The 27649-nt window shown below is 36.2% G+C and overlaps 1 protein-coding gene across 1 annotated transcript in view; it reads right to left on the reverse strand.

Annotated features, from left to right (window-relative positions):
* Nucleotides 1-27649, reverse strand: part of CPNE8 (copine 8) — a 71002-nt gene that overhangs the window by 20173 nt on the left and 23180 nt on the right. Inside the window, exons 5-13 of the mRNA XM_041474660.1 lie at nucleotides 26248-26287; nucleotides 25312-25388; nucleotides 20170-20233; nucleotides 17331-17434; nucleotides 15416-15520; nucleotides 12164-12205; nucleotides 6734-6809; nucleotides 4062-4115; nucleotides 972-1033 (exon numbers count right to left, since the gene is read on the reverse strand). Of these exons, the coding sequence (XP_041330594.1) occupies nucleotides 972-1033; nucleotides 4062-4115; nucleotides 6734-6809; nucleotides 12164-12205; nucleotides 15416-15520; nucleotides 17331-17434; nucleotides 20170-20233; nucleotides 25312-25388; nucleotides 26248-26287 (624 nt within the window). The remainder of the gene's footprint in view (nucleotides 1-971; nucleotides 1034-4061; nucleotides 4116-6733; nucleotides 6810-12163; nucleotides 12206-15415; nucleotides 15521-17330; nucleotides 17435-20169; nucleotides 20234-25311; nucleotides 25389-26247; nucleotides 26288-27649) is intronic.

The raw sequence follows: 27649 nt of genomic DNA on the forward strand, positions 1-27649 counted from the left end.
TACCTGCTCTTTCTGTAGAGATGAATTTTGAATGAATGGGAAATAGGATGGTCATGGCATATTTGTACAGCACACTTCAAAGGAAACAGCTGCACTAGAGGCAAGACTGTTTCTTCATGCATTTGTGCATACACAGACTTCAGTCAACAGAAATTTCTGGTAAACATGGATGGATGGCCATTTTCAACTTCTGTCCAAGTCCCCAACAGGATGTAGGACTGCCACTGTTGGGACAATGTCCTATATGGTACTGTCAAAACACAGCACAGACTTTTATTTCCACTGAACTCTGGTTGAAGACTTTAAAAAAAAACCCCAAAAATGGAACTTGTTTCTTCACAGGTAATGAATACTCTTAAAAAACATGTGGAATGTATTACAGACTTTATGCCCCAAAAATCCAAAAATAAGTGCCTAGGAATGGGTAACAAATTTCCATTATTTTAGAGAAGTATAGTGTTCTGGGAGGGATGTTAAGAGCCAAGAATTTTTCAGATTTGGTCCCATTTCCAGGCATGTTCTATGGTAAGACATTTGACACTTCTCTCTCTACTTCTCTTTAGAAAAAATTATGATAAATGAGAAATCGAACATGTTAAAATTTTAATTAGTATTGAAAAAATGCCTTTGAAGGGGAAAAGGTCTAAATAAATACCAATATTAAACACCAAATCTCAGTATAATTGGAAGAAATAGGCAGCATTTTAATAACTTAATAATATATAGATAATTCCCTTTTATTTAATCAAATTTTCTCTGGCTGATCAGAAGTCACTCTTTCTCAGTGTTTGAGTGTCAATTCCAATTCCCACAGGGAGCAAAGTTCCATAACTTAACTTAGTAACTATCTGCATGCTTTATGTAGGAAAGTACAGCCCCTAAAATGAGGAAATAATACTGCTCCTTACAGATGCTACTGAGAGCCATACACAAATTGTGAAAACAAGAAAGGTTTGTTGCTAATCACATACCCGCCTTTAATATAGTCAAGGAATGAAACTTCTGTTTCAATTAGGAAGGAAAGCAATGTTACCTGAAAGCAAATAAAAGAGAGTCAGACATGAATTGTGTGTTTCCCAGCTGAACAAGTAGAGACATAAGCACAATGTTTTTTCGAGCTCTGTCCTTAGGACGTAATTTCCTACAGTATTAAGGGAAAAAAGAAGATTAAAAAAGATATTAAATAATTTCAGTAGGCAGCTCTTGAAAGGGAAGAGACAGATTGAGAAGTCTATAATTGCCTTCTTTTTTTTTTATTTAAGGAGAAGGTAAGGGGCAGAAGATTGTATTCCAGAGCAGGTTACCACATACATGTTTTCTCATTTCTGTGCACTACACCTACAGTTGAATATTACAGGGTACATGATAATGCATCTATTCTATGAGCACTTCAACACTGTTTAAAGAACTCAGTTACAATTATTTATGTAATTACTCATCTCACATTAAAGTATTGATGCAAGCCTAGAATGCAAAAATCTGGTAAAGTATACACATATAGGAAATATATTAAAAAACTTTAAAGTAGTATGGGTGTATATATGTATGCACATGTACACATATATCTGTATATATATAAAAATGCAACAGTAAGAAATTTCAGCAGTCCTAGATTTCATCATTCAGAAATGACAGAGATCCAAAACACAGAGTAATCTAAAGGTGTTACTGGCATTTTCAGCAATCAAGTCACTGAGGTATAAGCTCAAGTGAAAAGATCCAGCATTTAAATCTTCATATATTGTGCAATATTTATGAAGCAAAGAATTAAAATTTTAATTTTATTTACACAAATTCTCTCATTACAAGTGCAGCAGGCAGGCAGTCAAAACTGCTTAAGTAACTACTCAGAGCAAATCCATGAATAAAGATACAAGGAATAAAAAGTGAGTGGAAATCAATCACAAAATTTTGTGCACATTGGCAGCAAAATATAAAAATTGAAAATACTCCTATGTTGTAAAGTTAGACTCAGAATGAGATTACATGTAGTAATTCTGTCTTCTATCCAACTTCCTTTGTCATAGTTCTGTGTGATTGAGTGATCAGCTAAGCTTAAAATCACCAAATTACCCTTCCAACTGAGAACAGAAGACCATAACAATGTTCTACCAGGCTTAAGTAGCATAGCCTTGCAAAAAAGACCAAAATTTCTATGCATTTTCCCACTGGACACAGTAATATTAATGGTTGATCTGCTCTTACAGCTGGTTCTCTTGTTCCTAATTAATTTAAGCAAATATTTTCACTGCATCTGATTTTAAAAGTCAAAAAATGGAAACAACCAACTCCCAAAGTGGCTGAAGTATTTACTTACATGTAGACCACCAATGCTTCAAGTTTTCTGCAGTGATTTTTTTATTTCCCTATTAGGCTTTATTTAAAGCTAACCATGTATTGTGAAACACTTCTGCCAAGTGTGTAATTTGATTGCCTGAATTCAAAATGACCCCTTAAGTAATAATTGAGATATGCACTGTATGCACATAGTCCTTAAAGGCAGTAGTGAGATAGCAGTCAATTATTTATATGCACTGCAAATTCTCCAGAACTCTACCTCCTATTAATGAAAATTATGGTCTTGGTGTCTGGCTTGAAAATTTAAAAATTTGTGAGATAAAGAATATTTTGGGTAAATGATGAGGACAAGAAAAACAAAACTGCAGGCAAACACATGAGAAAGTGACCATGTGGAGAAGCAGAAGGGAAGCCTGAAGGACTACTAAAAGTAAGGGCAAATGAGGACAGAGATTACTTGATATAAAAAAAAAAATTTACAAAACTAACAGAAGAGAAGGAAAAAGAAAAGAAAAGGTAAAGAAGGAAAAAGGAAAGAAAATTGCTAACAACCATTTATTGGAAATTTTGATGTAATTGGAAGTAAAGAACAAGACACAGTTGATTTTGCCTGTTCAAACATGAGTAAAATATGTCTTTTCAAATGCAGACAGGTACTTGTGAAGATGTTAAAGTATTTTAAACCAAAATTAACATGAAAATTGCATGTGAAAATACATTTTTTTTGCCCTTCTGTACCCTATGCCAGATTTCATACCTAAAATTTAGCACTTATCGAAAACAACCACTTTACATCGGTTTCTCACTCACTAATTTAATGCAATAGAACTTGATTTTAACATCACAGATTTTAGTAAAAGGAATATGTTAGCAAAGAACAAATTACCTAATGAATTAGATATTGTATGGTAAATTTTAGCAGGCAAGCTGCTTCTGCCAATTTTTCATAATTTAAAGCAAAGGTAGAAAAATAAGTGTTTATTTTCTCACTGATAAACAGACTTAAGAATGTGAGAATGTCAAAACATTCCTTCAAGGCTACTTTTCAGCATCAAAGTAGCCCTACTGAGCCCTACTCAAGAGTTGAACTTTTCATGTGGAAAAAACCCACATGGTAGATGTGTTTACAAAAATAATCTCTTATAACTGATTAGGTTTTCCAAAAGACCAATCCTCAACATTTATCTTCACTTTTTTGTAAATGATGGTGTGAACATCATGGATGCCAGGCCATCAAAGATGAGCAAGTGCTGAATGAAAATATTTTCATTACTAGCAAATGGTTCATAAACATGAGAACAGAACACAGAATGCAAACCAAAAAAGAGAAATTCTCATCCCAAACAATACTAACAGATCTTTCAAAATAAATTTACAAACACCTGTTGGCAATAAAAATTGTTGACTCTTCTTGATTTTGCCATGATAAGCAATACTAGCTTTCAATGATGCTAGAAATTTTATTTGTAAAAATGCAGGTATGTTTCAGATAAAAATTAAAAAGTGTTCACTCTGATAGTTTCAATTATTTGACTGAAATTTTGGTGGCGCTTATTTTGAAAACCACTGGCGACTTGACAGCACATTTGGACAAATTTTATATCAAACCCTCCAAAATCTGAAAATAAATGCTGTGTAGAAGTAGATAATTTTGTAATTGTGGCCTTGACAGAAAGTTCTATTCTAATCCTGTTAAATTACAAGTCAACTACACTCTGAAGTTTGAAGAAAAACATCCAGTAACATAAAATACATTTACTTACTGTTCCAGAATTAACATACTTTTTCTTTTTTCCTTTTTTCTTTGGATTTATTACCTAGAAACACAGACACAAACATTAAAGCAATATGATCCAATATAAAGATAAGTGTAAGATATTTTCAATGCAGAAAGTACTTTATTTTCAGTGCATGTTGAAAACCAGTGCATTTATCTTCATGGTACTTGCCAGGGGAGCCAGTGCTGCTACTCATATTTGACAAATCAGGGATGGGGGCAACAGAGGTGAGAACGTTCATTATATCTGAAAGCTCAGTGAAACACTCTGAATTTTCCCAAAATTCTGCATTTTTCTGCATTCCTGATCACAGTGTTTCAGTGTATGGTGTCACTACCTTGTCATCTCACAATACATCTCTTCACAATCCAGTTAATCTTTTTCCATCTGCTCCTCACAGCACCTGAGAAACACCAGAGTTGTTCCACTCCCAATTTCTGTACTTGGTGCAATGACAGAATTTGGCTGGCAGGAAGATCAAGTTTCATGAAATAGGTAATTTCATGAAAATATTGAAGATCCCCACATGACTGGCATACAGGGGTTTGGGGGGCCTCAGTGCACTCCCCATACCCAAGAATCTTCACAGAGCTGGACTACAAAGCATTAAACAGTTTTCTTGAATGTTTGGAACCCATGGCTATAAAATTTCTCACTGTAGCCACTGATAAAATTCTCTTCCCTTCTGAATACCTACAAAAGGCAAGTCTCAGTTAATTTACATGCGCATGAAAAGGTACTCCTGCTTTTCCAGAAATGCACATGGAATCGGAAGCAAAAGATTATTTTGTTAATTAGGTCATTCAACTATCTCCTATATATCTAGGAAATTCAATGCCTTATGGCTTACTGCCAAGTTTTACTGGAAACTACTCACAGATGTTCTGCAAATGATAAGGAATGAAAACATTCCCAATTGAAAACTTAGTCACTTATCTGCTATAAAATATTTAAAGAATTTTTCCTGAAAATGGGAAAACTAGTAATACTTGTCTTCCAAAGATTTTCTCCCTCAACCAAAATGAAATTACATTTAAATGAAATTACAAATGAAATTACATTTAATTACATCCTATTCCTTACACAACACAGAACAGCTGTGAAATGTAAGGCAGGAAGAGGCAACGATGATTTGAAATCTTCCCAAACATGCTAAACAAGTGAGTCCCTCTTTTCCCCCAGTATGCCACACTGATGTTATACAGCAAATATTCTGCCAAGCTTTTACTCCTTTACACACCTATAATCCTGTTAACACTTAAAAAATCCCAAGTAACTCCTGCCCCCCCATTTAACAGTGTCCGATGAGCAATCAATTAAGCCTGTGTAATGGTGACAATTAAACAATGCAGCAATTTTTGTTGAACCAAAATCTTAGCCAGAAAGCGACTCCTGCTGCCATTTGCCCACAAGAGGAAGATGAAGGTAACAGGCTGCCTGCCTGCCCTGTGGCAGTTCATTCACTGCTCTCCAGAACTCAATGGTCAGGCCTGAATCAGCAGCATATTGCTTGCCAGCAGTCATTAAATGCCAAAGAGAAGATTCATTTGAACTTTCTGCTTCAGGTAACTTGACAATCGGCTTCTTAGGAATTGCAAGAAACTGCACTAGAGCTTAGAGTGAAATATCACGGGAAACAAGGCATATACTTGGAAGCAAAGATGAATTAAACGACAGCTTGTTTCTCTCCTGTAATGCATAGCACTAGTATTATTATAATATTTATGTGGGGTTCTTTTTCGAATTTCAGATAACTTTAGCAATTAAGCAACATTTTTTAGCTTCTGAAAATTTTATATCCCAGCAGGAACCTAGAAAGCTACATGACTTATAAGGAACCTATCAAAAAAAAGCTTAATTGCAAAGAGGTGGTTCCAGCAAGATTCTTGATCTTTAAATACGGGACACTCACTCAAACTTCTCTACCTACCTTGGGTTAGTTTGTAAAAGTAAAACATTTAAAAAAGAATTTGCCCAGTATCTTGTGTTCTGATACTGTACAGACTAACCAAGTAGAAGCAGTACCCAAGTATGGAGGACTGCAGTGTGCAGAGGCAAACATGAGCTGCTCAGGAAATGTGCACTGTTGCTGGGAGTATGACCCTGACACTATATTTAAGAAACTGAAAAATTACTTAGGATGTTATGACAGAATATTCCTGGTAGGGTGGGATTTGTGTCAGTGATACAACAGGAGAGGACATTTTCATTGCATGCAGTAATCTGTGTTATGACACTATTCACAGGAAACTACTGCAACTTACTGTAACTCTGCGGTTGATATTGGATCTAAATAGGAAGAAAAGCCATGACTTTCAGTTATCTTTGTCCTGCTGTGCACAGCAGCACCTTTGCTCATCTTCAAAATAAAAGTGCAGCACATAATTGGAGCACCCTCCTTCCCTGACTTCTTTAGTTCTTACCTAAACCATTATATTTGCTATCACCTATATTAGGACTACAAAAATACTGAAGTTTAATGGCAGTAGTCTGAGACCAACTAAAGGATACCTTAAGGAATACTAAAGATCTGTACACCATACAGAAGCCAAAAAAAAAGGGTTATGGCCACACAGGCTTGGCTTCTCATTTTAGTGTTTTCCATTGTTGTTTTCTCATTTATTTCCTGAGAGTGAGTAAATACTCATAGTACTTACCTCATAAACATTGAACTGAGACTGCCCTCTCGACAACTCTCTGTAACTTGTTGTGAATTCTCCAATGAAATCATGGCTGTTTGAAAAATAAGATTTTAAATCAAATGCACAACATTTAGGAATTTCAACATGTATTTTATCTATTAATGCAAAAGAGACACAGCCAATATGAACTGACACCCAAGAAACAAGTAATGGCAACAGATATAATTTGCTTAAAAATCATTATTACTCCCTCTGTTTTGTGTAATGCAAATTTAGAGTTGGAGAGGATTAGCTTAAATCTTTTTGATGTCTTTTGCTTAACTTAGCTGCACAATGAGGACTATGCTGTAAATCAGTGACTGACCCCAATGTAAGTTTACAGAAGAAGAAAAAAGAGCAGGCTGCCAAAAACTATCACCATTTCCTCAGTGGATGACCACTGGCACTGCAGACTGAATTGTGTATGAAGCTATGTGAGAGAAAGGGAGTTACTGAAAGCAGGAAAGGAGTAACTTAAACTAGAGAAGACCAGCCCTCCCAATCTGTCTAACGTGACATTGAGCTTTTAAGGGGAAGACCCAAAGCTTATTTCAGCTCCTCTGTCTTCCCATCTGGGAAGATAAAGCAATCCAAGGAGGCTACTCAGCTTATGGAGTTATTGGAAAGCAGGTCTCAACCTAACAATAAGGCAGTGTGACCGAGCTGCAGACAGGCACCTGGAATGGAAGGGCTGCAGGGCTCAGTGCCCCAGCTGTCAACTGCACAACTCCCAGAAGTCACAAGTTCTGCTCCCATTCTCTGCTCTGCCCAGCTGAACTTTCCCCACTGCTGCTCCAGATTTTCCCAGCTGTGCTCTAAGAAGGCATTGTATTTCCTCTACACTCTGCTTCCACATCTGGTGAGCTATGAAGCTGTTTTACCTTCCCTCCAACAGTAAACTACAATAGACATTCAAAGTTTTATGACTTTGTCACTTGCAAAACTTGTTTTTAAGAAATTCAGCACAGTTCTAATTAAGCTATAAATATTAAAAGCAAATTTAAATAAATCTGAATGTTGCAAGATGAAAAATGGAAACAATCCATAGCAACATGAAATGTCTTTCTTGCTCTATTCATAAAGAAATTAAACAAAAAAAACCTCAAATATAAATCTCATTTTCTGAAATCAGCATGAATTCACAAAAATATGTAAATCAAACAAATAAAAGGTTCAGTCCTCATGCTGATACAACATAAGCAAAGCATATTGTAAGAAAGCTTGAGAAATTTTGTATGTTAAAGATATTTCTCATTACCCAGATTCAAAAGGGACCACCTCACATGAAACACTCTCAGCTGGGAGATCATCAAATTGCTTCCAAAACAAAGACTTTTCTTAAGAAAAGTATTTTGGAGATATATCACTGCTTAAATGCTCTCCAGACTGCAAGGATTATTTAAGCAGGGAATAGAGGAAGCCATCCATAAGGTGTATTCAACCTTGGGTAACCACGGCACTGGAGAAAAATATATATTGCTTAAAATAGAACTTTTCCCTTCCATAACAGTTCCAGCCTTTCATTTTCAAATCAGATTGTATATTTAAGGCAGAAATTCAAACAATAGTTCAATGACCACCTACAAACATGCTGTAGCAAACAGGAAACATGAGCCATTCCAGACAGGACTGTCCCTGGGGAGCAAAAGAACCTGCACTGCTTACAAGTAATTGCTCCTTTAATTCTAAGAGACACTGGAAAGCCTCCTTTCCCTATGGCTACATTCAAACTCTGACAAGACCTGAGCTAGAAAGATGTGATTCCTCTGATGAATCATGCTGAAAAGGTATGGGCATACATAACCAGTGTCAGAGCCCTCTGCACTCAGAGCATCAGCTAGGATCTTTACTCTGGGTGTTCAGGGGGATGTACAGGCCACCACTAGGCTGGCTCTGAAGGCTGAGTGCCTGTTGGACAAGATATGCCTTTGCCAGATGTGTAAGTCATTAAGAAAATATTCCAATATTAATCATCACACTTCAGCAAATGGATCTCCTTATTAATCTCTGGATTGAGAATCCAAAGTACTTATTCTCTTTGCCTGCCTAACACCAAATTTTCCTAGACTTACAGACTTTCATCCACGTGTGGCATATCAGAACACTGAATCAGAGAGTCTTAGCACACAAAATTATCTTAAAGCCCATCTCCCTAGGTTTTCCACTTTTAGCCTTGTGTTTTCAAGTGATGAAAATCACTTTCAATATCGTATTAAATTTGAATTTTTTATTATCTAAAGGAAAAAAACCAATAGAGGAAAGAACAATCATAATCAGGAGCATGTCAATGAATAAGGAGAAAATGCAAGAATTTAAAAATCAACTATCTAGCTAGAGAAGGATAACGAAGGACAAAAAATAAGGTGGAAGAGCTTAGAATCTGAAATTTAAAATCTTTCCTGAAGTATTGATATTCTCAGATGAATGCTTCTGTGGCTCCAGGTTAGCATGACAATGTTCACATTTTATACCCTCATGCCCCCTTCTTTTTCTTAGTTCATAAATATCAAGACTGTGAAATTACTTTTGCAACATGTATGCTAAGTGATATTTTTTCTGAAATTAAATGACAAAGCTTTTAGAGAGAACTAAAAACATCATAGTGTTGCTGATGTGAAGTTGTGCACTCTCATTTTTTTTCCTTCTGTTAGACCTGTCTGCTTCATATATAAGGACACTCAATAAAAAAAAAAAATCTAAAAATGTGAAAGTGTCAAACAACTGGCCCAGTAACAAAACCAACTTTTGTGACTTCTTACAGTATAAAATATTTTGGGGTTTGTCACAGCTCTTGGAAGCAATAAAAAGTATCAGAACAAGTCGTTCATATTTTGACAATTTTATGCAAAAGTTTTTATGCAAAAACTGGTTTGACACAAAGGATGTTTAATAATTAATTGTGTTAATGTTACCAAGGACATGTATTACTTTTTGGCAAGAAGTTTTGTGTGATATTTGAAAATAAATAAGAGCTATTTGATGACAACAATATGATCATGATATTACATTACAATTACTCCAACAATGTAGTTTAGGAACATGAAGGAAGAAGCTCAAGGCAAAGCACCATGGTGCTGTTTGTCAAAGCACAGGTAACACAGAATGGGGAAAAGGGAAAAAACTTCCCAGTCAAGACTCAGGAAGTCAAAATCCAGTCAAGTCATGATTCAGAAATCAAGTACATGCACCGTAATTTTGTCTTCCTGATTGCAGAACAGCCTGTAATATTCAGAATAACTTGCTTTGCTATCTAGAGAGCAGGCAATCTTTCAAAGATTGGTCCTTCCCAGTCTGCACATCTCTGGAGCAAACAGATTCAGCATGGTGAAGTGTCCAGCTACGTAACAACAGCTTATAAAAACTGTCCATCACAAATGGAAATTAATATAAACTGAGGAACAGCAGAGTTGTACAAAAAAATTGTTAGAGCAACTCTTGAATGGGATTCATTTCAGATATACTTGGCAATGTCAAAGTTAAATTAGGCACTTAGGTTTTGCTGTGATCACTGTCTAGGTTTATATGCACCACCAAATGGCAATTGATTCCAGATAGGATGGATTCAATCAGACCATTTTCCCCTGTAAGCCACTGAGGTAGCTTAAGTGATTAGTTCAATCTACTTGTCTGATTTTTGCATTGTCTAAAGCCACATGAGATGAGTGCTGTGTCATTTTTCAGAGGAATTTTACACAAAAGATGTCAGTGCTCAGTGTGCTTCTAAATTCAAAATAGACAGAAAGCAAAAAGAAAAAAAAAATCATACCATTAGAATAAAAAGGAAAACATGTAAACGCTATCCTTCACTTTTTGTTTTTTACATATTAATCTTATAGGTATGCAGATTGTGATGTGAGCAAACGCAGATAATACTTGAAACTATCTGAGACTGGAGAGGCTAATGATTGCCTAAAATCCACAGTATGTTCAAAATTTCACTCTGGCAGTTACTCAGTGTTATTTGTTGGATTTCTTCCTTTTCTTTTTAATCTCACAGATTTTGGATAAAGTGAGACAGGACATGGGGTTTGATACCTTGATAAAATATAATCCTTGTTTTTTATTAACGTGGCAATAAGATTCAACTTTTCATTGCTAGCTTATTTTCAAAAAATATGATTTATACACAAACATACAAAATTTTAAGGATTTACCAAATCTCATTAAGAAAAGAATGTAAATAGAAATTCTAACACAGATGCAATGATTTTTTGCTTTTTAAATGGCTTTTTAAATTTAAATACACTTGTTTTAATTGCTAGAATATGCTATGTATATATGTTATTTCTCTCCAGTAAATATCTAATCAAGAAGGATGAATTTACCCTGGCAGGTATTCATACAGGGTAAACATGAGATAAGAATGCTTGTAAATCAACAGGCTTCATGATGGAAAACCAAAAAGACAAAATTATAACCCAAGAAAGCTGAATAGGCTTTTGGATCTTGTCAGCAAGGTAATAAACAGTAGCACAGGACAAATTTGCCTATTATGATTACAAGACATTGCCACAGAAGCACAATATCATTATCTATAATACTAGAAGCAAATTGCTTTGGTTGTATTAAAGACATTACTGCAGAATAAATAATATGCTTTTAAAAATCAAAATGCAAGTGCATATCCATATATTTTAAAATATAAATTACAATTAACAGGAAATAATTAAGAAACCAACTTAAAGATAAATGGAAATAAACATATTACTGTATTAAATTTCAGTTCTAGTACCAAGATTTATGAATACAGTTTCTAATCAAAGTATGAAGATATAAGCTCAAACATTTTTAAAAGAACAAGAGGTATCAATCCACTGTGTTAAATGATAATTGTACCTTGTTTCTCAAAATAAAGGCAATTTGAAAGGCTCATTTCCTCAGGAAAAAACGTACAGCCAGTACACTGGGGTTCACAGCTCTTAAGAATAACAGATATCCCTCCTGAATTTAGCAACAGAAATTCCACGTTTTTTCCACTGTCCTCTTTCAAGGGGGTTATACAAAACTCAGGTCTTCCAATCCCAGAGTTTACAATAACATTTTGATGAAGACAGACATGGAAATGAACATTCAGACCCAATCTGAAATTAAGGTAATGACTAGGTGGCTTCTACATTGCAGTATTTAGGCCACCATAAGCAGCCACTGCAGGCATGTGCATTTTATCAAGTTCCATGGATGAATATACACACAGCAGGTCTGAAACAGGCTAATGCATCAGTATTTAGCACATCTGCAAAACACAGAGCTGTATCACAGCAGAATTTTTCCAGTACCTGTACCTCTAAATATTGAAAAATAACTAACTTTCTCTAATATTATGCTGGACACTAAATATTTATAAATTTTGCAGTATGTATATACATGCAGGAATAACCCTTAAGTTTAACAGAAATAATGTCTTACCTTCCATCTCTATCCCAGTCGTATACTTCTACTTTAATTGTCCTAAAATGAAAAAACAAAACAACAACACAACCCTATTAAAATGTTAAATATGTACCTGGACTGCCTTTAAGATTAATAGCATAGGGGTGCATTACTTGTGCCAAATCCAAAAAGCAGATTTTTTTAGTCATTTCTCATGGGGCAGCAAATAGCGTGTCAGGTTACACAACACTTCTTCATAAATCAATAGCTAAATACAGTGGAAACTAAGGAAACACACTGGAAGTTTGACCAACATATTTTTACTTGCTGATGCTCTGAATTTTCTACGGCTTTTAAAATAAATTATTCTTTAAACCTTGAAGTATTATCGAAGTTTATAAGAACTGTTTCCTTATGAGTAAAGTGAACTCTTGAGGGCAGCTCTAACCTTGCTTCAGGGATGACTGGGAAACAGATAAAAAGGAAAAAGCCAACATTTCCCAAGTAAAGATCAATCATGTTGCACATGCTTACTTCAAGAGTGGATTTCTTAAAATGCAAATACTACAGAGCACATTATCATCAACATCTTTGATGAAACAGGAAAGATATATGAGAATAGAGATCGTATATGGCTTTGTTCATCTCCTTTTACTACAGAAAGTGCATATATTTAAGCAAATTCAACTACCACTAGCAGTGAATCCTATTTGGCCCAAAATCAACTGAACATGGGATAGAAAAATAATACCTCCCACATTTTAAGCAACAATGTAACTTACTTTTATTCTTCAGAACAGTTTCACATGAAGTGAAGTCATCAGGACTGTCTTGTTATTAATAGAGGGGACAAGAATCTAAGCAATTACTTTGTAATTTGCTTCTATGAAAGCTGCTCCTCATTCTTCCAATTACATAAAGTCAAATATATATATTGATTCATTTTCTTTACTAAGAAGTGACTCTTTGGGGATAAAGCTGAGCAACAGCTGATATTATACACAATATAATATCAAGCAATTCACACCTGGATGTTTTTCATGTTTTTTATGATATTCCAAAATAGGAAAAGAAGGACTCACTTTGTCTGGATGTACCTCTTTTCAACTCAAATTTAAAGGCTCTTAACCACAACATTTGTTATATTTTATAGCTCTTGCATAATTCAGGTTGGATTTAAGTTACCTTACAATGAAAACTGATTAAAGTGAAAGTTGTTCTGCAGAACAAAGTGAAAAACAATTCCAAACCTCTTATCCTACCAAGTATTTCAACCTTCAAAGGAAACTACTTTCACCTTCAGAGGAATCGAGCAAAAAAAGGCAATATCACAAAGTTTTTTCCCTAGACAATCATTATTTTACTTCCATTTCAAAATCTGTTATGACAGACAGAACATACCACTAAGTTAAGATTTATGTAAGGTTTAGTGGGATTTAAGTTTTGAACAGTCTTACAAATCTGTGTCCAAATAGCAAAATCATCTCAGTGAGAAAACTCAGATTATCAAAATAAATTATTGAGAATATCAAGATAAATTCCTGAGAAGGATCTTCAGACAGGTAACTGCAGTAAGAGCAATTTGTCCTTGAATAAAGCTCCTCTCTTTAAAAGGAAATTTATTTCATATAAAAGGATTAATTACGGATCTTGACTTTTATCTATTTTGCATGATATGCAAGATATTAAAAGACCTTTCCAATCTTCACATACTGAAACTTAACCTTTACCTTAAAGGACAGAGTTTAGAGGATGGGTTTCCTAGTTTAATGTTAAAAACCCCCCTTTCATTTAAAAATAATCAAGGTTAGAGATAGGTATCTCTGTTTTAAAACTTTTATGCAGAAAATAACTGTAAGTGCTTTTGGAAAGAACTTTCTTTTACTAAAAGCAAGAAAGAACAAAGACATTAGACACTAAGTACTACTGCAGTACTGAAATGCCATTCCTGTGATGTCTGAAAACATTGTATAATTGCATAGTTTGAGAAAAATTAAGCAAATCCTGGTCACTCCATAATGAAAACGTGGACAGAGTTCACTCAGAAGCATGTACTAGCTGAACATTTAGTCTCCCCAACACCAGAATAAACATTTACTGTGACATACTTTTACTAATGACATTATTCCCACCTTTCACATCTATCACAGAACCCAGAGCACCAAAACTTTATCTGTGAAACTATCACTATCTGAAAGAGACCTCTGGGGTTTGTGTTTTATGTATTACCATGTGGATGTTAGGAAATTAATCCTTACCTTTAGAAAGAAGAGTTTTCTAACTAAAAAAACCCAAACCTCTGAAGTTTTTTCTGGACTATCAGCAGGTTAATTTGAATTAACCTGACAGCTAATGCCTACTTCTTAATTTGAAACATGATTGTTGTATACAGGACTATGAAGTCCCATGGAGCCTTTATTCACTGAGCACATCATGTTGAAAGCAGGTCAACAGTAGATACACAATAATAACTTGAGGAGTGCTATTACACTTTTAAGTGCCCTTAACTTGGAATGCTGGAGTTATTTCAATATGCGTGCATCACAACATCTTTTCTAATTATTATGAAAACTTTGTTCCTTTAATATGATAAACAGTGCATTGTCCAGAGACTAGCTTAATGAATACTATTTTGCTTATGCATTATGCACATTAACCCAAATAAAAGTAAAAAACTCCATTTGAATATGCTCATTACAAAATTGCTTTCTTTTTATTGCATCTAAGTGAAAGAGTAACCAACATGGCCATTTTTAAGGAGTCTAAAAACACCCACTTCCACTGAACTAATTTGTTTGTTATTAGTGGTAAAATGTTGATTAAAAACATGTTATTATCACCACCTAAAGATAGATCCTTTTGCATGATACCACTAAAAACTTCAAATCTGAAGATTGCCTTCTGTGTTTCTCATCTACTGATCTATGTATTTTAAAGGCTTTCATTTATCAGCACCCTCTGACACAGCATTGTCACCCAAGGAAAACAGATCATCACTGTTTTTCATTGAAACGTTAAAAAATATTTGTGTACACAGAGACCATGCTTTAAATTTGTCTTTTCTTTCTGTTTCTAATTCACACCACAGAGAGCAAAGAGCTTTTTCCAGAAAACACTACAAGCATTTCTTACAGATTTAGCATATTTGCTTTATTTTTCTAAATTCTTTAATGTGATGAACGGTTTTGAACACCTATTATCCTTTCAAAATGTTGATTAAATACAGAACACACAAGTCAGGGAGAAAAAAAAACTGTATACGCTAAAAAAGCTTAAGCTACATCTTACCGGTCATAGTCTCCATTACACAGTGCTCTGACAGAAATCTTGAATGCCTGCCACACTGGATTCAATGTATTTTTCACAACTTCTGTTTTGTGGCAGATTGTAAAACTGCAATTAATACAAAAAATTAAGTTACATTCTGTATTTATTTACTTTTTCTTTTGTGTCATCGAAGATAGAATTAGAAGTGCCGTAATCATTCATCCGTACAATGTCAACACAGAATATAAGGTAAGAAAAAAAGAAATATGGTGAAATCAGAAGGAAGGGAAGACTGAAGAGTCCTGCTGGAGAGAGACTGCAGACTAGAGTGCTAAACAACTGTTAATCTAAAATGTTTTTACCCAAAACTTCAACAGAAACTATAACCATTCAGTGAGTATTTCAGGGAAAAGCAGTTTCCATCCCACTAGTTTAAACTGACCTTGTACATGCAGGAATTAGTCACAGAGCTTGTGAGGACCTGACTCTTGCTTAGAGATTAAGAAACTGAGCCAAGGGAATGATGGCTTTCAGATTTTTATTCCCCATTTTATGTCCATGATTTTTTAACCAGGGCTATCTTAGGTAAAACATATAAGCCTCTCTGAAATACAATGATCACCTTCTCTCATGAACTGTATTCACATATTCTGCTTTCTTTAAATTGTGCAAAATTAAAATACCTCTTTTGAACCCCCATCTTGGGGACTGAATTATTCAAAAGAAAGCAAGAGATAAGGTCACTGGTGACATCATTACTGAAACTCCTCATCCAGTTGCAACTGAAGTTATCCTTTGAGGGAATGTCCTCCTTGCATTGCACCCCAAATGCCTACACTTTTATCCTGGCTATGATTCAGAAGACATGCCTGAAGCCAAAAAACCAAAAAAAAGGAAGCATCCTTCTGCCAGAGGTGCAGAAGCACTGCCCCAGCATCCCGTTGGATTCAGGAGACCTGTAAAGTGTTACTGGCTCAACACTCACCCTGTAGAAGGAAGTGGGGAAGAACAGCACTCCAGGCCAAGAGAGGCTGCCTGGACCAGCACTCCCAGTAATACCCAGAGAAATTTCACCAGTGACCTTAATGCCACTCACAAAGGAGCCATAACTTCTCTAGGCTTTCAGTCTTACATAGGCAGTGTTTACTCAGGAAACTGCTCCTATAATCTGCCCCCCAGAGAAAAAAAGCAGGTAACAGATGCACATGTCCATACACAGATTGATGTTAACAACTGTTCCAGCTAAGTTACAGAGAAAAGTAGCATCATGTATGATGATACCTGGTTTGGTTTGATACATGCTAGATGTGAAAACTTTCAATTTCCAAGAAATCTTAACCTGCTAGTAGATCCCCACAAGGCAGTGTTGTATTGACCGTGCATGTCAAGGCTTAGCAGTGGAACAGAAGAGATTAGTCTACTTTAACAAATTAATGCATGAATGTAGCAAACAGCCATTTGTAAAAAATATAAATTCTCTTTCAGGGATTTTTAAATTCAATTTCCTAGAACTATGTCAAAAATATAAAAGATACTTCCTAATTTAAATTTGCAGTATAAAATGTTTTTATCTAAACACAATTTCTAAGCATTAACATATTTTGCAGCTACAATTTTCTTTGAGAATTCTATTTAATTTAAATTAATACTATATCTTCACAAAAGTAACACTATTTAGCTATTTTATTACAATTAATTGTCATAGTGCTCTATATCTATGAGACATTTACCTCTTAAAACCCTCAACTGCAGTGTTTGATCAATTTGTTATAATAGTTTTATTCCTATATTGCCCAACATGACAAACTGAAATCCAACAAACATTATAAAAGAAACAGAGCTTAATCTGGAAAGTGTAAAAAAATGAGAACTATATTATCTGTAAATAATTAAGTTGCCTAATGATTAGCAGCAAAAATACTTAACAGGCACCTACCTGCCATCTTCATTGCTTCGATGGAATACAAGGAAAGGATCAGATTTCCCAAAGAAGTCCTTCTTGTCTAGCTTGTTTGCACAAAATTGCATTAAAACTGAATCCTGAAATGGGTAATAAAGAAAAATTACAGACAGCATGCACTTCACTACACTAAAAAAACAAAAAAATTGACTAAACTGTGCAAATAGAAAACAAAATAAATGGGGGCATCTGTCTTCTAAATGCTCTCTACACATTCACATCTGTGCAATGTCTTCATAGTGCAGTTTGAATGGCTGGAACCAAGAATTCCTTTGTAGGGACAGAACAATTTTCCATGCTAAAATGGCTCAGGATTTTTCAAGGATTTCCTGACATCCAAAACTGCCCTCTCAAAGAAGCAGATGCACAGGCAAGGCAAGTATATTAGAATTATTTTTAAAAACTCCAGTCAGGCACAACTCAGCCTCATTCCTTCAGTGACTTAGACCTGTTGTTGTCTGTTCCTACTGCCTGTCAAGCAAATGGCTGCTGGCTCTTAAGAGTCTGGAACCTTCAAGAAAATGAGCCTGAAAGGTACCAAGTACATCCAATCTGACAACAAATAAGGAGACAAGTTTCTTTGCTGTGATCAGGAAAACTGGAAGTCACACATGTCATCTCTTTGGGCAAAGTCAAGAACGAGAAAAGGATTGTAAATTCAAAGATAAACTTGCAGCAGACTCACCAGCTAACTGGGCAGGGCCTGCTGGAAGATTGTTCCGTAAACAGATCTTGATGTGCAACAGCAACAAGAGGATGATGACAGACAATGTGGGCTCACCATTGAGTGGGGCAGGAGACCAGGTGACAAAAGACATTTCAAGGTCCATGTTTCTCGTAGCTTTCTATGTCTTGGTCCTACTGCTAAGATTTGCCTTCAAGACTCTTGGAAACCTGAGACCAAGACCTGAGAAAGTCTGGAACAAGGATAACTTGTGCTTGGTAGAGGAGGACCAGGAAAGGAACATTTAAAACAGAAGTCCATGTGACTTGGTAAGAGGCACCTGAGAATGCTGATGGAGTTGGCTAATATTACTGTGGGGCCACTTCCAGTTACCTCTATAAAGTTATGATGTTCATGCAAAGTTCTCCTTTGAGAAAGTGCAAGAGGATCCAAGCCAGTTTTATCTCAAACCCTGAGATGATGATAGAGCAAAAAATCCTGGAAAACATATGCAAACATATGAAAAGAAGAAGGTGACTAAGAGACATCAAAAAGGATTTACAAAGAGGAAATTCATGCCTGATCCACTGGAAGCCTCTCCTGACAAAATGAGTGGCTGACTGGATGAGAGGAGCCTAATGGACGTTGTTTAGTCTTCACCTTAGCATGGTCCTATACACTGCCTCACACAAAACCTTGTTCACAAACTAATGAATTATAGACTAGAAAACTGGACAGTGAGGGACACTGAAAAATGGCTGAACTGCTGGGCTTCAAAGAGTCATATTGAATGGCACAAAATCCACCTGGGACCAGTCACTAGCAGTGTACCAAAGCATCAAAAATGGGCCAAGAATGTTGACCACCTTCATTAACAATCTGGATGATGGACAGAGTAGACCCTCTGCAAGTTTGCAAACAATACAAAACTAGAAATAGCAGTTTATACAACTGATGGTCATGCTGTCAAGCAGAGACATCTGTACAGGCTGGAAAAATTAACCAGTATGAACCTCATGGGGTTCAACAGAGCAAAATACCAGGAACTGTGCTAGAAGGGGAATAACACTATGCACCAGGACAGGCTGCAGCCCAACAGCTGGAAAGCAGCTTGGCAGAAGAGGACTGAAGGGGCTTGGTGGACACCAAGGTGATCAATATGCCCTTGGCAGCAGCCCAACAGCTGGAAAGCAGCTTGGCAGAAGAGGACTGAAGGGGCTTGGTGGACACCAAGGTGATCAATGTGCCCTTGGCAGCAAAGGCCAATAGCCTTGCTGAGCTACATTAGGAAGGGTGCTGACAGAAAGTTGAAGGAAGAGACTCAGCTTTGGTGAGGCCATTCCTGAAGAGCACTATTCTAGGCTACAGTGCAAGGAAGACACAAACATGCTGAAGCAATTCCACCAAAAGCATCACTAAAATGATTAAGGAATTGGACCATCTCTTATGTGGGGAAAGGCAGAGAGAACTGAAATTATTTAGCCTGGAAAACAGAAGGTTTATCAATTTGTGTAATTACATGATACTAGGGAATAAACAGCCTATGGTTAGTGGCATCCAGGGGAAGAAAAGGTTGCAATATGTACATACTTGAAATATGAGAAATTCCACTTAAATATGAGGAAAAACCTTTTTACTCTTGAGTGTGATGAAAAGCTGTAACAGAGAAATTGTTGAGATTGCTTGGACTTAAAACCCAACTGCACAGAGCCCTGAGTAACCTGCCCTAAGAGGGGCAGGAGTATTGGACTAGACAATCTTCCAAGGTCTTCTCCAACCTCAGCAATTCAGTGATTCCAAAACTCATTAACATTCTGAATATGAGCTGTAAAAATTTGGATAAAGTACAAAAATCCAGAAGATAAGTATGTGACAGCTGCTGAGACACTGCCAGAGACTGTGAGAGAGTGAGGACATGAAGGAGTATTAGAGAGAATGCAAGAGATATTGAGCATTGGCTTCTGCTTCTTCTCTCTAAAACTAAGAGCAACTTAAAGGAAAACAGTATTCTAACTTCTTACATAAATCACAAAATGCAAATTTCTAAGTTATATCATTAACTTACATTAATCTCATAACTCATTAATCTAGTGCAGTGTAAATCACAAAATAATTTTCATGTTATTTTTGGAAAGCAATTAGCACACTTACTCTGCAACACCCCAGTTCCTCTGCTGTTACTATGACTGTTCCACACTTCTTCCCAGGAATTCCTCTGCAAAATACACAACCACATCACCTTAGTTCCTTAATATCATGTATGAAAATTACAACTGACACAGAGAGTACAAGGTAAGTTTTCAAGTCACAAAGCTGATGGCAAGCAATTCAGTTTCCCTCTTCTGCCACTTGTCCTGTGTAAAAAAGTTGGTTTATCCAAAATGAATTGGTAAATGTGTTGCATATTTATTCTAACTAGCAAGAAACAAATCAGTTTTTATTTTAAAGGAAACAGCATTCTAAGTTTCAATAGGTTCAAACAGTATCAGAATTCTACTATCCGCCCTACTACTGATGTTTCCCTTAGAGATGACTCTATAACTGATTTCTGAAAAACATCCTATTGCAAATTTTACTTTAAAAATACCTAAATTATAGTTAAAATTAAGCACCAGCATTATTTTACAACATTTATTCTGAAATGTCTATGAAGACACATAATAATCTCACCATCCTATCTGATACAGGAGTTGCAAAAGAAATTATTATTCACTCAGACAGCAATTAAAAACACAGGCTGCAACACCAGAAATCCCAAAACAGTGCCTCAACATAAAAAGCAGCAGAGAAACAGAAAACCCACCCATAATCTGATAGTATTGAGTGCCAGCAGCCTTTTAGATGGGGACACACTAAACACAGAAGGCCATGGGCCTCATAAAAGAGGGACGATATTAACATGACAGTTCATAAAGAGGTGAAATACATCAAGATTAGCACAGAATTTCTCTACAGATCAAGTTCTCATTATTCAGTGACTAAAAACTCTACCAAATGATTTGTACGGTTTTTGATGCTATTAAGTAAAAACTTAAGTCTACATGCAAGTCTTTCCAATTGCCAGAGAAATACTGACCAATACTATGTTAAAGACAAGCATGTAAGAGTTCCACCTGTTTAAATCCAGAATGCAGGGCCATTGCTCATCTTCCTTAGCTCTAAGGGATAGCTGGCAGTGAGCTACTCTGGAACTGGTTCTATTGCACTGAAATTACAATAGAAAATTTATGTTTGGGCAACTAGTTTCTCAGGGTTTCTCTGGGAAGAGTTACAGATCAGAGTTTGTGGGGTAATAATGAGAGATAGATAGATAGATAGATAGATAGATAGATAGATAGATAGATAAACTGTAATCTGTATTGCATAGCTGCAGTCAACTCCACCATTCAGGGCTAGTTATCTGAAACTCAGATATAGAAAATGTGCCAGTCTAAGTGTGAACAGAGTGCAAACTAAAAGTAAAATAAAAAGTGAATATCAACATTTCAGTGGGTTCTACTGGCTTAAGAGTTCAGAACCTGTAGGCTTCTCTACAGTGATCACCTCTTTTTGGACAGTATTTGAAGGAGCAGGAAATATCATTGTTAGAGGAACAGAACAGACAACCATTATCAAAGAAAGGTTTTCAACAATACCTGCACGTCTATATAAGATACAGTCTTGAGAAATAATTATTGTCTCCTTAGAATAAATGATTCCACAATTGGGACACCACATCTTGCAGCACCAAGAGAAGTTTAAAAGGACACTCTGATAAGTACTTGGGCTTTAGAAAGGACTGAAAGGAGGACCTTTACAGAGCCTGTGTAAAAGATGACCATTTATGTGGAAATTCAAACCTGAGAGGTGAAAAAGAGCCTCCAATTTTGCAAGCTGGAATTGCAATGAGGCAGAGGATGGAACATCTTTCAGGTCATTCAAAAATTTCCATGCTTATCCCTGAATTTGCAGAGCCTAGCACTCTGACAGTCACACCCACAGATAAAAGGATAGGACAAATATATATGGGAAGTTCAGGTATTTTTCTATCAGTTATGTTCACAGCAAGATGACAGGAAAAAGAACTTCGCATAATAGGCCAGCTGGCTCCAGTAGAGCCTCATTAGCAGGCAATGGCACTCAGATGTGAATAACTAGCATAGAATGCTCATTAAGCTTTGCAATGGCCCTATCTCCTCATCAAAGGAAATCCCTACAGGAATGCACTTAGCAGATCCTGAAAATAACCATTGCTCAGAGTTATAAATGTGGCTAGCATCTTCTCTCTAGGAAAACAGAACGTGCAGAGATCCAATTCTGGATAATGTCTGAGCAGGTGACACTCTTGAGAGAAAAATGAAACCACACCATTTCAGGAAGTAGAAGAATCTGCACATTATCCTTTCATGCCAGTACAGCTGGAACATGTGAGGCCAGGCAGAGTAAATCTTACACATGGAGCTTGTCTTGAGAAGGCATTTAATGAATCTAGTAACACAACAGGTAAAGAGAACAAACATTACTGTTAAAATGTCACATTATCCATTTCACCTTCTTTGAATTACTAGAATTATTTTCCAATAGAAATTATCCAAAACAAATGTTCACATCTGTATCTGGCCAGACTGTAAAATAAAGTGCAACACTAAAGTATGTTCTTGAACAAAAAATGCTCACTGTCACAAGGGTAACAGGCTACCACACTACAATACTGGGAGCAAGACTCTCCTGTGAGACTGCATAAAATTCCAAGTCTGTAATGGTTTCAGAAAAAGAGAGGGAGGTTCAGGGGACAATCTCACAACCGCCAAGAAGAAATACTGTCAGGTTCATGCCTCAGAGGTGTAATCCACTGTGCTTGTAACACCAATGAAACTGCAAGGCATACATGCCATGTAGGCAAAGAAAAATGTGAATTGTGTACCTTCACTTTTGTACTTGCCATGAAGATTAGTGCAAGGTGTGTTTCAGCCTTCCTGCCTGACCACAGCAATGGTGACCCTCTAGGCTTGAGATGTTTTATTTTCACTTTGAGGAAGGACAAGATTACCCTTTCACTCTAGACTTCCTCAGGGAACCTTCCCTGATGATGCACAATCTGACTTGAAGCTGGACAGCTCATGGCAGCCATGGAATCCTGAATTGTGTAAGACTTTTGCAAATGCCTAAAGTAGACAGACCTTCTTCCAGAGAATAATAAGCTTCAAGTCTTTCTAATTTTCATTTTGAAAGAACATCAGAGCTTACTTGAATGCCAATCAGAGAATGAAATTCAAGCTTCTCAATCTGCTTAAGTATAAAAAGTGCTACTTCTGTAGGGTAGCTGATTGGGACTAAAACAGCACCAAGCATTCTCTTCTTTGTACACTCATTGGCAGAGAACTGAAGAGGGAAAATGCTGATGAACTTCAGAAATATGGTGAAAAGATAAAGCTCTCTTAACTCATAGATCATAAAGAGCATTCATGCTATGAGAACACAGACTTGACTTCATAAAAGAACAGTAAACTCAAAGCAGTAAATATCCCTAAAAAGGGAAGACATGCAATATTGTCAATTCAATTCTCATTGTTTGACTATTAAGAGACATTAAACACACATCTATAAGCAAACAATCCTGAAATGCAATGCAAAGTTTCATAAATAACAGAAATGTCTCCTAGACACCCAGATTTCAGAGAGTCCAGAATGGACAATCACTCGGGCACAGTTGTCAAGTCACAGCACTGTCAAAAGTAGCAATGACACTATGAAGTAGCACAGGGACACTACGAAGAACTGATAAAAAGTCACTCATTAACATGTGTCTATTCACATGTTGGGTCCACTTAGTAACTACCATATAAGACAATATCAGAACCCAAACCTGAGAAATGCTTGTTTATCCAAGAGAAAACATATTACACAGGCCAACACAACTGTGAAGTAAGACCTCTTCCACAGAATCTTCACTGATATTTTTTCTTTTCTAATAGATAATTTCAAACTTTAAACTTCGCCTGTTACTCATTTCAAACGTCATTTAACCTGTACCAAATGCTAAACTGCTGAATGGATGCCTTTTAATCTACATGTTCAAAACAAATTTCAGGAATTTTCTCAGAAAAAAAAAAAAGTGTACTGCGCTGAATACTATGCTAATTGAGGACAGGAACAAATTTGAAGACTTTGAAAAAGTCAGGTGAGATTCATCTTACTAAATACAAATGTCTTCAAAGTCAGCACTTTCTCTGACCAAGTGACCACAGGCTTCCAGTAGAATCAGCTGACAGTCCATGGAGCTGTGACACTGCAAGTTGCTACGGCAGCTGGCATGAGCTAGGCCTAGACAGTGAAAAGTCATTGAGCTGTTGCTTTAGTAGAAGAAAATAGGGCCAGCCTCTTGTCCCAGTTGACAAGACATATTTCTGTGCTCAAACTGGGCAGCCATCAAGAACTAAAACATGTCCAGAACAAGCAGTGACCTGCTGTGTGTTGCCATCCCACAGTGCTGGAGCTCTGGTTCTCCTGGGACAGCCCTGGAGCTGGGCAGGGGTTGTTCCCTTAACTGTGCTACTGGAATTTCCCTGCCTGTGCCTTGTACCTCTGTGATTCTTTCAGTGTGTGGAGATGAGTTTCCAAAAGCTGATGACTCTCCTGGGATGGCCCTGAAAGCAACCAGGGCAAGGTATTTGGGCTCCTCCACCTACCATTGGGACTTCTCATTTGTTCACAGACCACTTTTTAAATCACATAACCTGACACAACTTCTCTATTATGACACTTACTGCACTGGTCCTCAAGGTTATTTCCTAGACATGTTTTTAAAAGTTTAAAATCCAGAATGGGATTAAGGGGAGAATCACAAAATACTGTTGTCTAATAACCACAATATTTGCTGATGTTAATAATTCTGTGTGATTGTGTTAGAAATCTGATAATCTGGTCAGCTGATTCTTCACTGTTTCTTTGTGAAGGTTTTTTTGCAGGAACTGAAATGCTTGAACAAAAGGTAATTAAAGTTTTATGATGTGCTAATTTGCAAACCAAAACAAAAACATTTTTTAGATTAGTACACTCAAGCTATTTCTAATGCAAGATGTAACAAGGTTGACAAAAATTATGAATTAGTTAATTCCTTTGCTAATTGTCAAAAGTGACACCTAAAATATCATAGCCTATATAAAGAAAGATTTCTATTGCATGTAACTATTTACTCTCTCTTAAAAGCCATATCTGTCAATTCTGTATGTCAATATATCTCACAGCAAAAAAGCTCCACAACTCCAGCCACATGCAGCAGTATGCATTCATCCAACATTCCAGAACACTTACACAATTGATTTTTCCAGTCTGCTCCCCTGTGATCCTACTATTTCTCCCAGTGTGCAAAACATCTGTCCCAAAAAATCCTGAAAAGCAAAAACATAAAAAACTCAGAATCCATATTTCACACAATGAAATTTGGTTTCCCATTTATCTGAGCTGTTCCCTACTGAAGAACAGATTCTGCTGACCACCACATCTTAGTAATAACGATGCAATAGGGAATCATAAACAGACTGCCACCTGTTTGACATAACAGTAGGTTACACTTATAGAAATAATTCTAAGGCACTACACAATCACTACAGTGAGCATGTAATTGCAGATCAATGGGTAAAAGCCTCATCTTTTCATTGTGAAGCATACAGAGAGTATTCCTTCTACTATCCTCTTTTCCTTTGCTCCAGGTTCTCAAAGGTTCTCATACCCAAGCCTTCCTGTATTTATTTTTAAAAATTCACTGAGAAGCGTCTGAATTCTACTCTTGCACCTCTAAATTTCAAAGTTACTATTTCATCACTCCCACTTTTCTACTCATGTTGTCTTGAAGGTTTCTTCTAACACTGAGACACAATAAAAACCTGCTTCAATTTTAGGACCCAGAAAAGTATCAACTAATTGCAGCATATTACCTACCTGAAAAGGTATACATGCATGCTCAAATATGCCCTTTGCAAGAGAAATGTCCTACTAACATTATACTCATTATACTTACGTGTTTTCACTCATAGCCAATTACTGTATTTGTCTCTGTGTACCTTATTACTTAGAGTCAAAAGAAAATAAACCTACTTAAGAAATGTCAGCATTTATGTTTTCACTCACAGCCATTTACTGTATTTGTCTCTGTGTACCTGATATTACTTAGAGTCAAAAGAAAATAAACCTACTTAAGAAATGTCAGCATTTTAACGCAAGGAATTATAAAAGTGAGGAAGAACTTACATGTTTTGACAGGTTAGGACTCTTTGAGTCAACATCATAGCTTAGGAAAAAAAAAAAAGGAAGTTTATATCAGAATTGCCAGATGACATATCTGAGGATAATTACATAAAGAAACAAAAATCAAACAATTCTTTCACCTATTGCCACGTGTGAAATTTACACAGATTTGTGAACGGAAGTTCGCCAGTAAGGAGGACAAACTAGCCATCATATACAGGACTATGGTTCACTGGTTATTTGAAATGAAATAATTTTCAACAAAGTGCAAGCTTTAAAGAGAAATTCTTCTGATATTCCTGTTTGAACAGTGAAAGATGACAAAAAACAGACCAAAAATTAAAAATTAACTCTAGAAAACAAGCTAACTTGTAAATTATTTTCTTAGGTAATTTTTCTGTCATTTGAATAAGCAAATAGAAATAACTAACATTAAACTAAACTGCTTTTAGCAAGAGTTTTGCTTGTTCTTTTGAGTTTATGATAATCTTGGCCTTCCTCCAACTAGAAAATGTCACAGTTTCCCTTCCATAATCAAGTCAAGAGTTAAAAAAGTTACTCTCTGAATTTAAGAGACATCAAAAAAAAAGTAAGAAATTAATAAAGGATTACTAATCTCTATAGTTTTAATAGTCTTCCATTTTTATCAGATAATCCAAGTAATATTCTTATCAAATAATCTGTTCATCTGTTCAGATTCAATACCAGGAACTAAACTGAAGAAGGTTTTCATCTGTTATGTTACTGCCACGTCAGTCTCCCCTGCATGGAACGCTATCCCTTTGGTTGTGCTGCCACAGCTGGTTACTGGGATGCATCATGGACCCGATCACAAGTCAGGATGGCAGGAATGCCATAACGTAGTGCAGCACAGTCTAAGCTTTAGAAACATATTTAGAAAGAAAAGAAATTCCTACAAATAACATTAACATGAGTTAAAACCTCCAATTAAAAGCAAACTGTTTGGTGAAATCGAACACAAAAACACAACTTATAATTTGACCTGAGGGATAGCTACAGAAGTAAAATGAAGAATGACTTCACTGGCAAAACCACTTACTAAGTACCAGCTATGAGTAGAAAGGGGCCTGTGACACTGGTGGCTGTGCATTTTGGGGGGGTCATGCTCATTTACTGATGCATCAAATATCAAAGATATACTTGCCACTTGATTTTTTTTTTCTCCTGCAAAATATATGAATCGTGTAAGGAATTTCTTTGAAAAATAACACTTTGGCCAACAGTAGTACACAATTTTGCCAAGGAGCTGAATATAGGAAGCCTTCTAAAGCTTCAGAATTGGGATTTAATCCATGAGTGGCTATGTGAGATTCACATTTCTAACTCAGAGCTCTAAGATATTTAATTTTTCATCTATCACTGTTATAGGGCTCTACAGTAAATT

Source organism: Pyrgilauda ruficollis, unplaced genomic scaffold, assembly GCF_017590135.1.
Source record: "Pyrgilauda ruficollis isolate IOZ18807 unplaced genomic scaffold, ASM1759013v1 scaffold33, whole genome shotgun sequence".
In the NCBI taxonomy this organism is placed as follows: domain Eukaryota; kingdom Metazoa; phylum Chordata; class Aves; order Passeriformes; family Passeridae; genus Pyrgilauda; species Pyrgilauda ruficollis.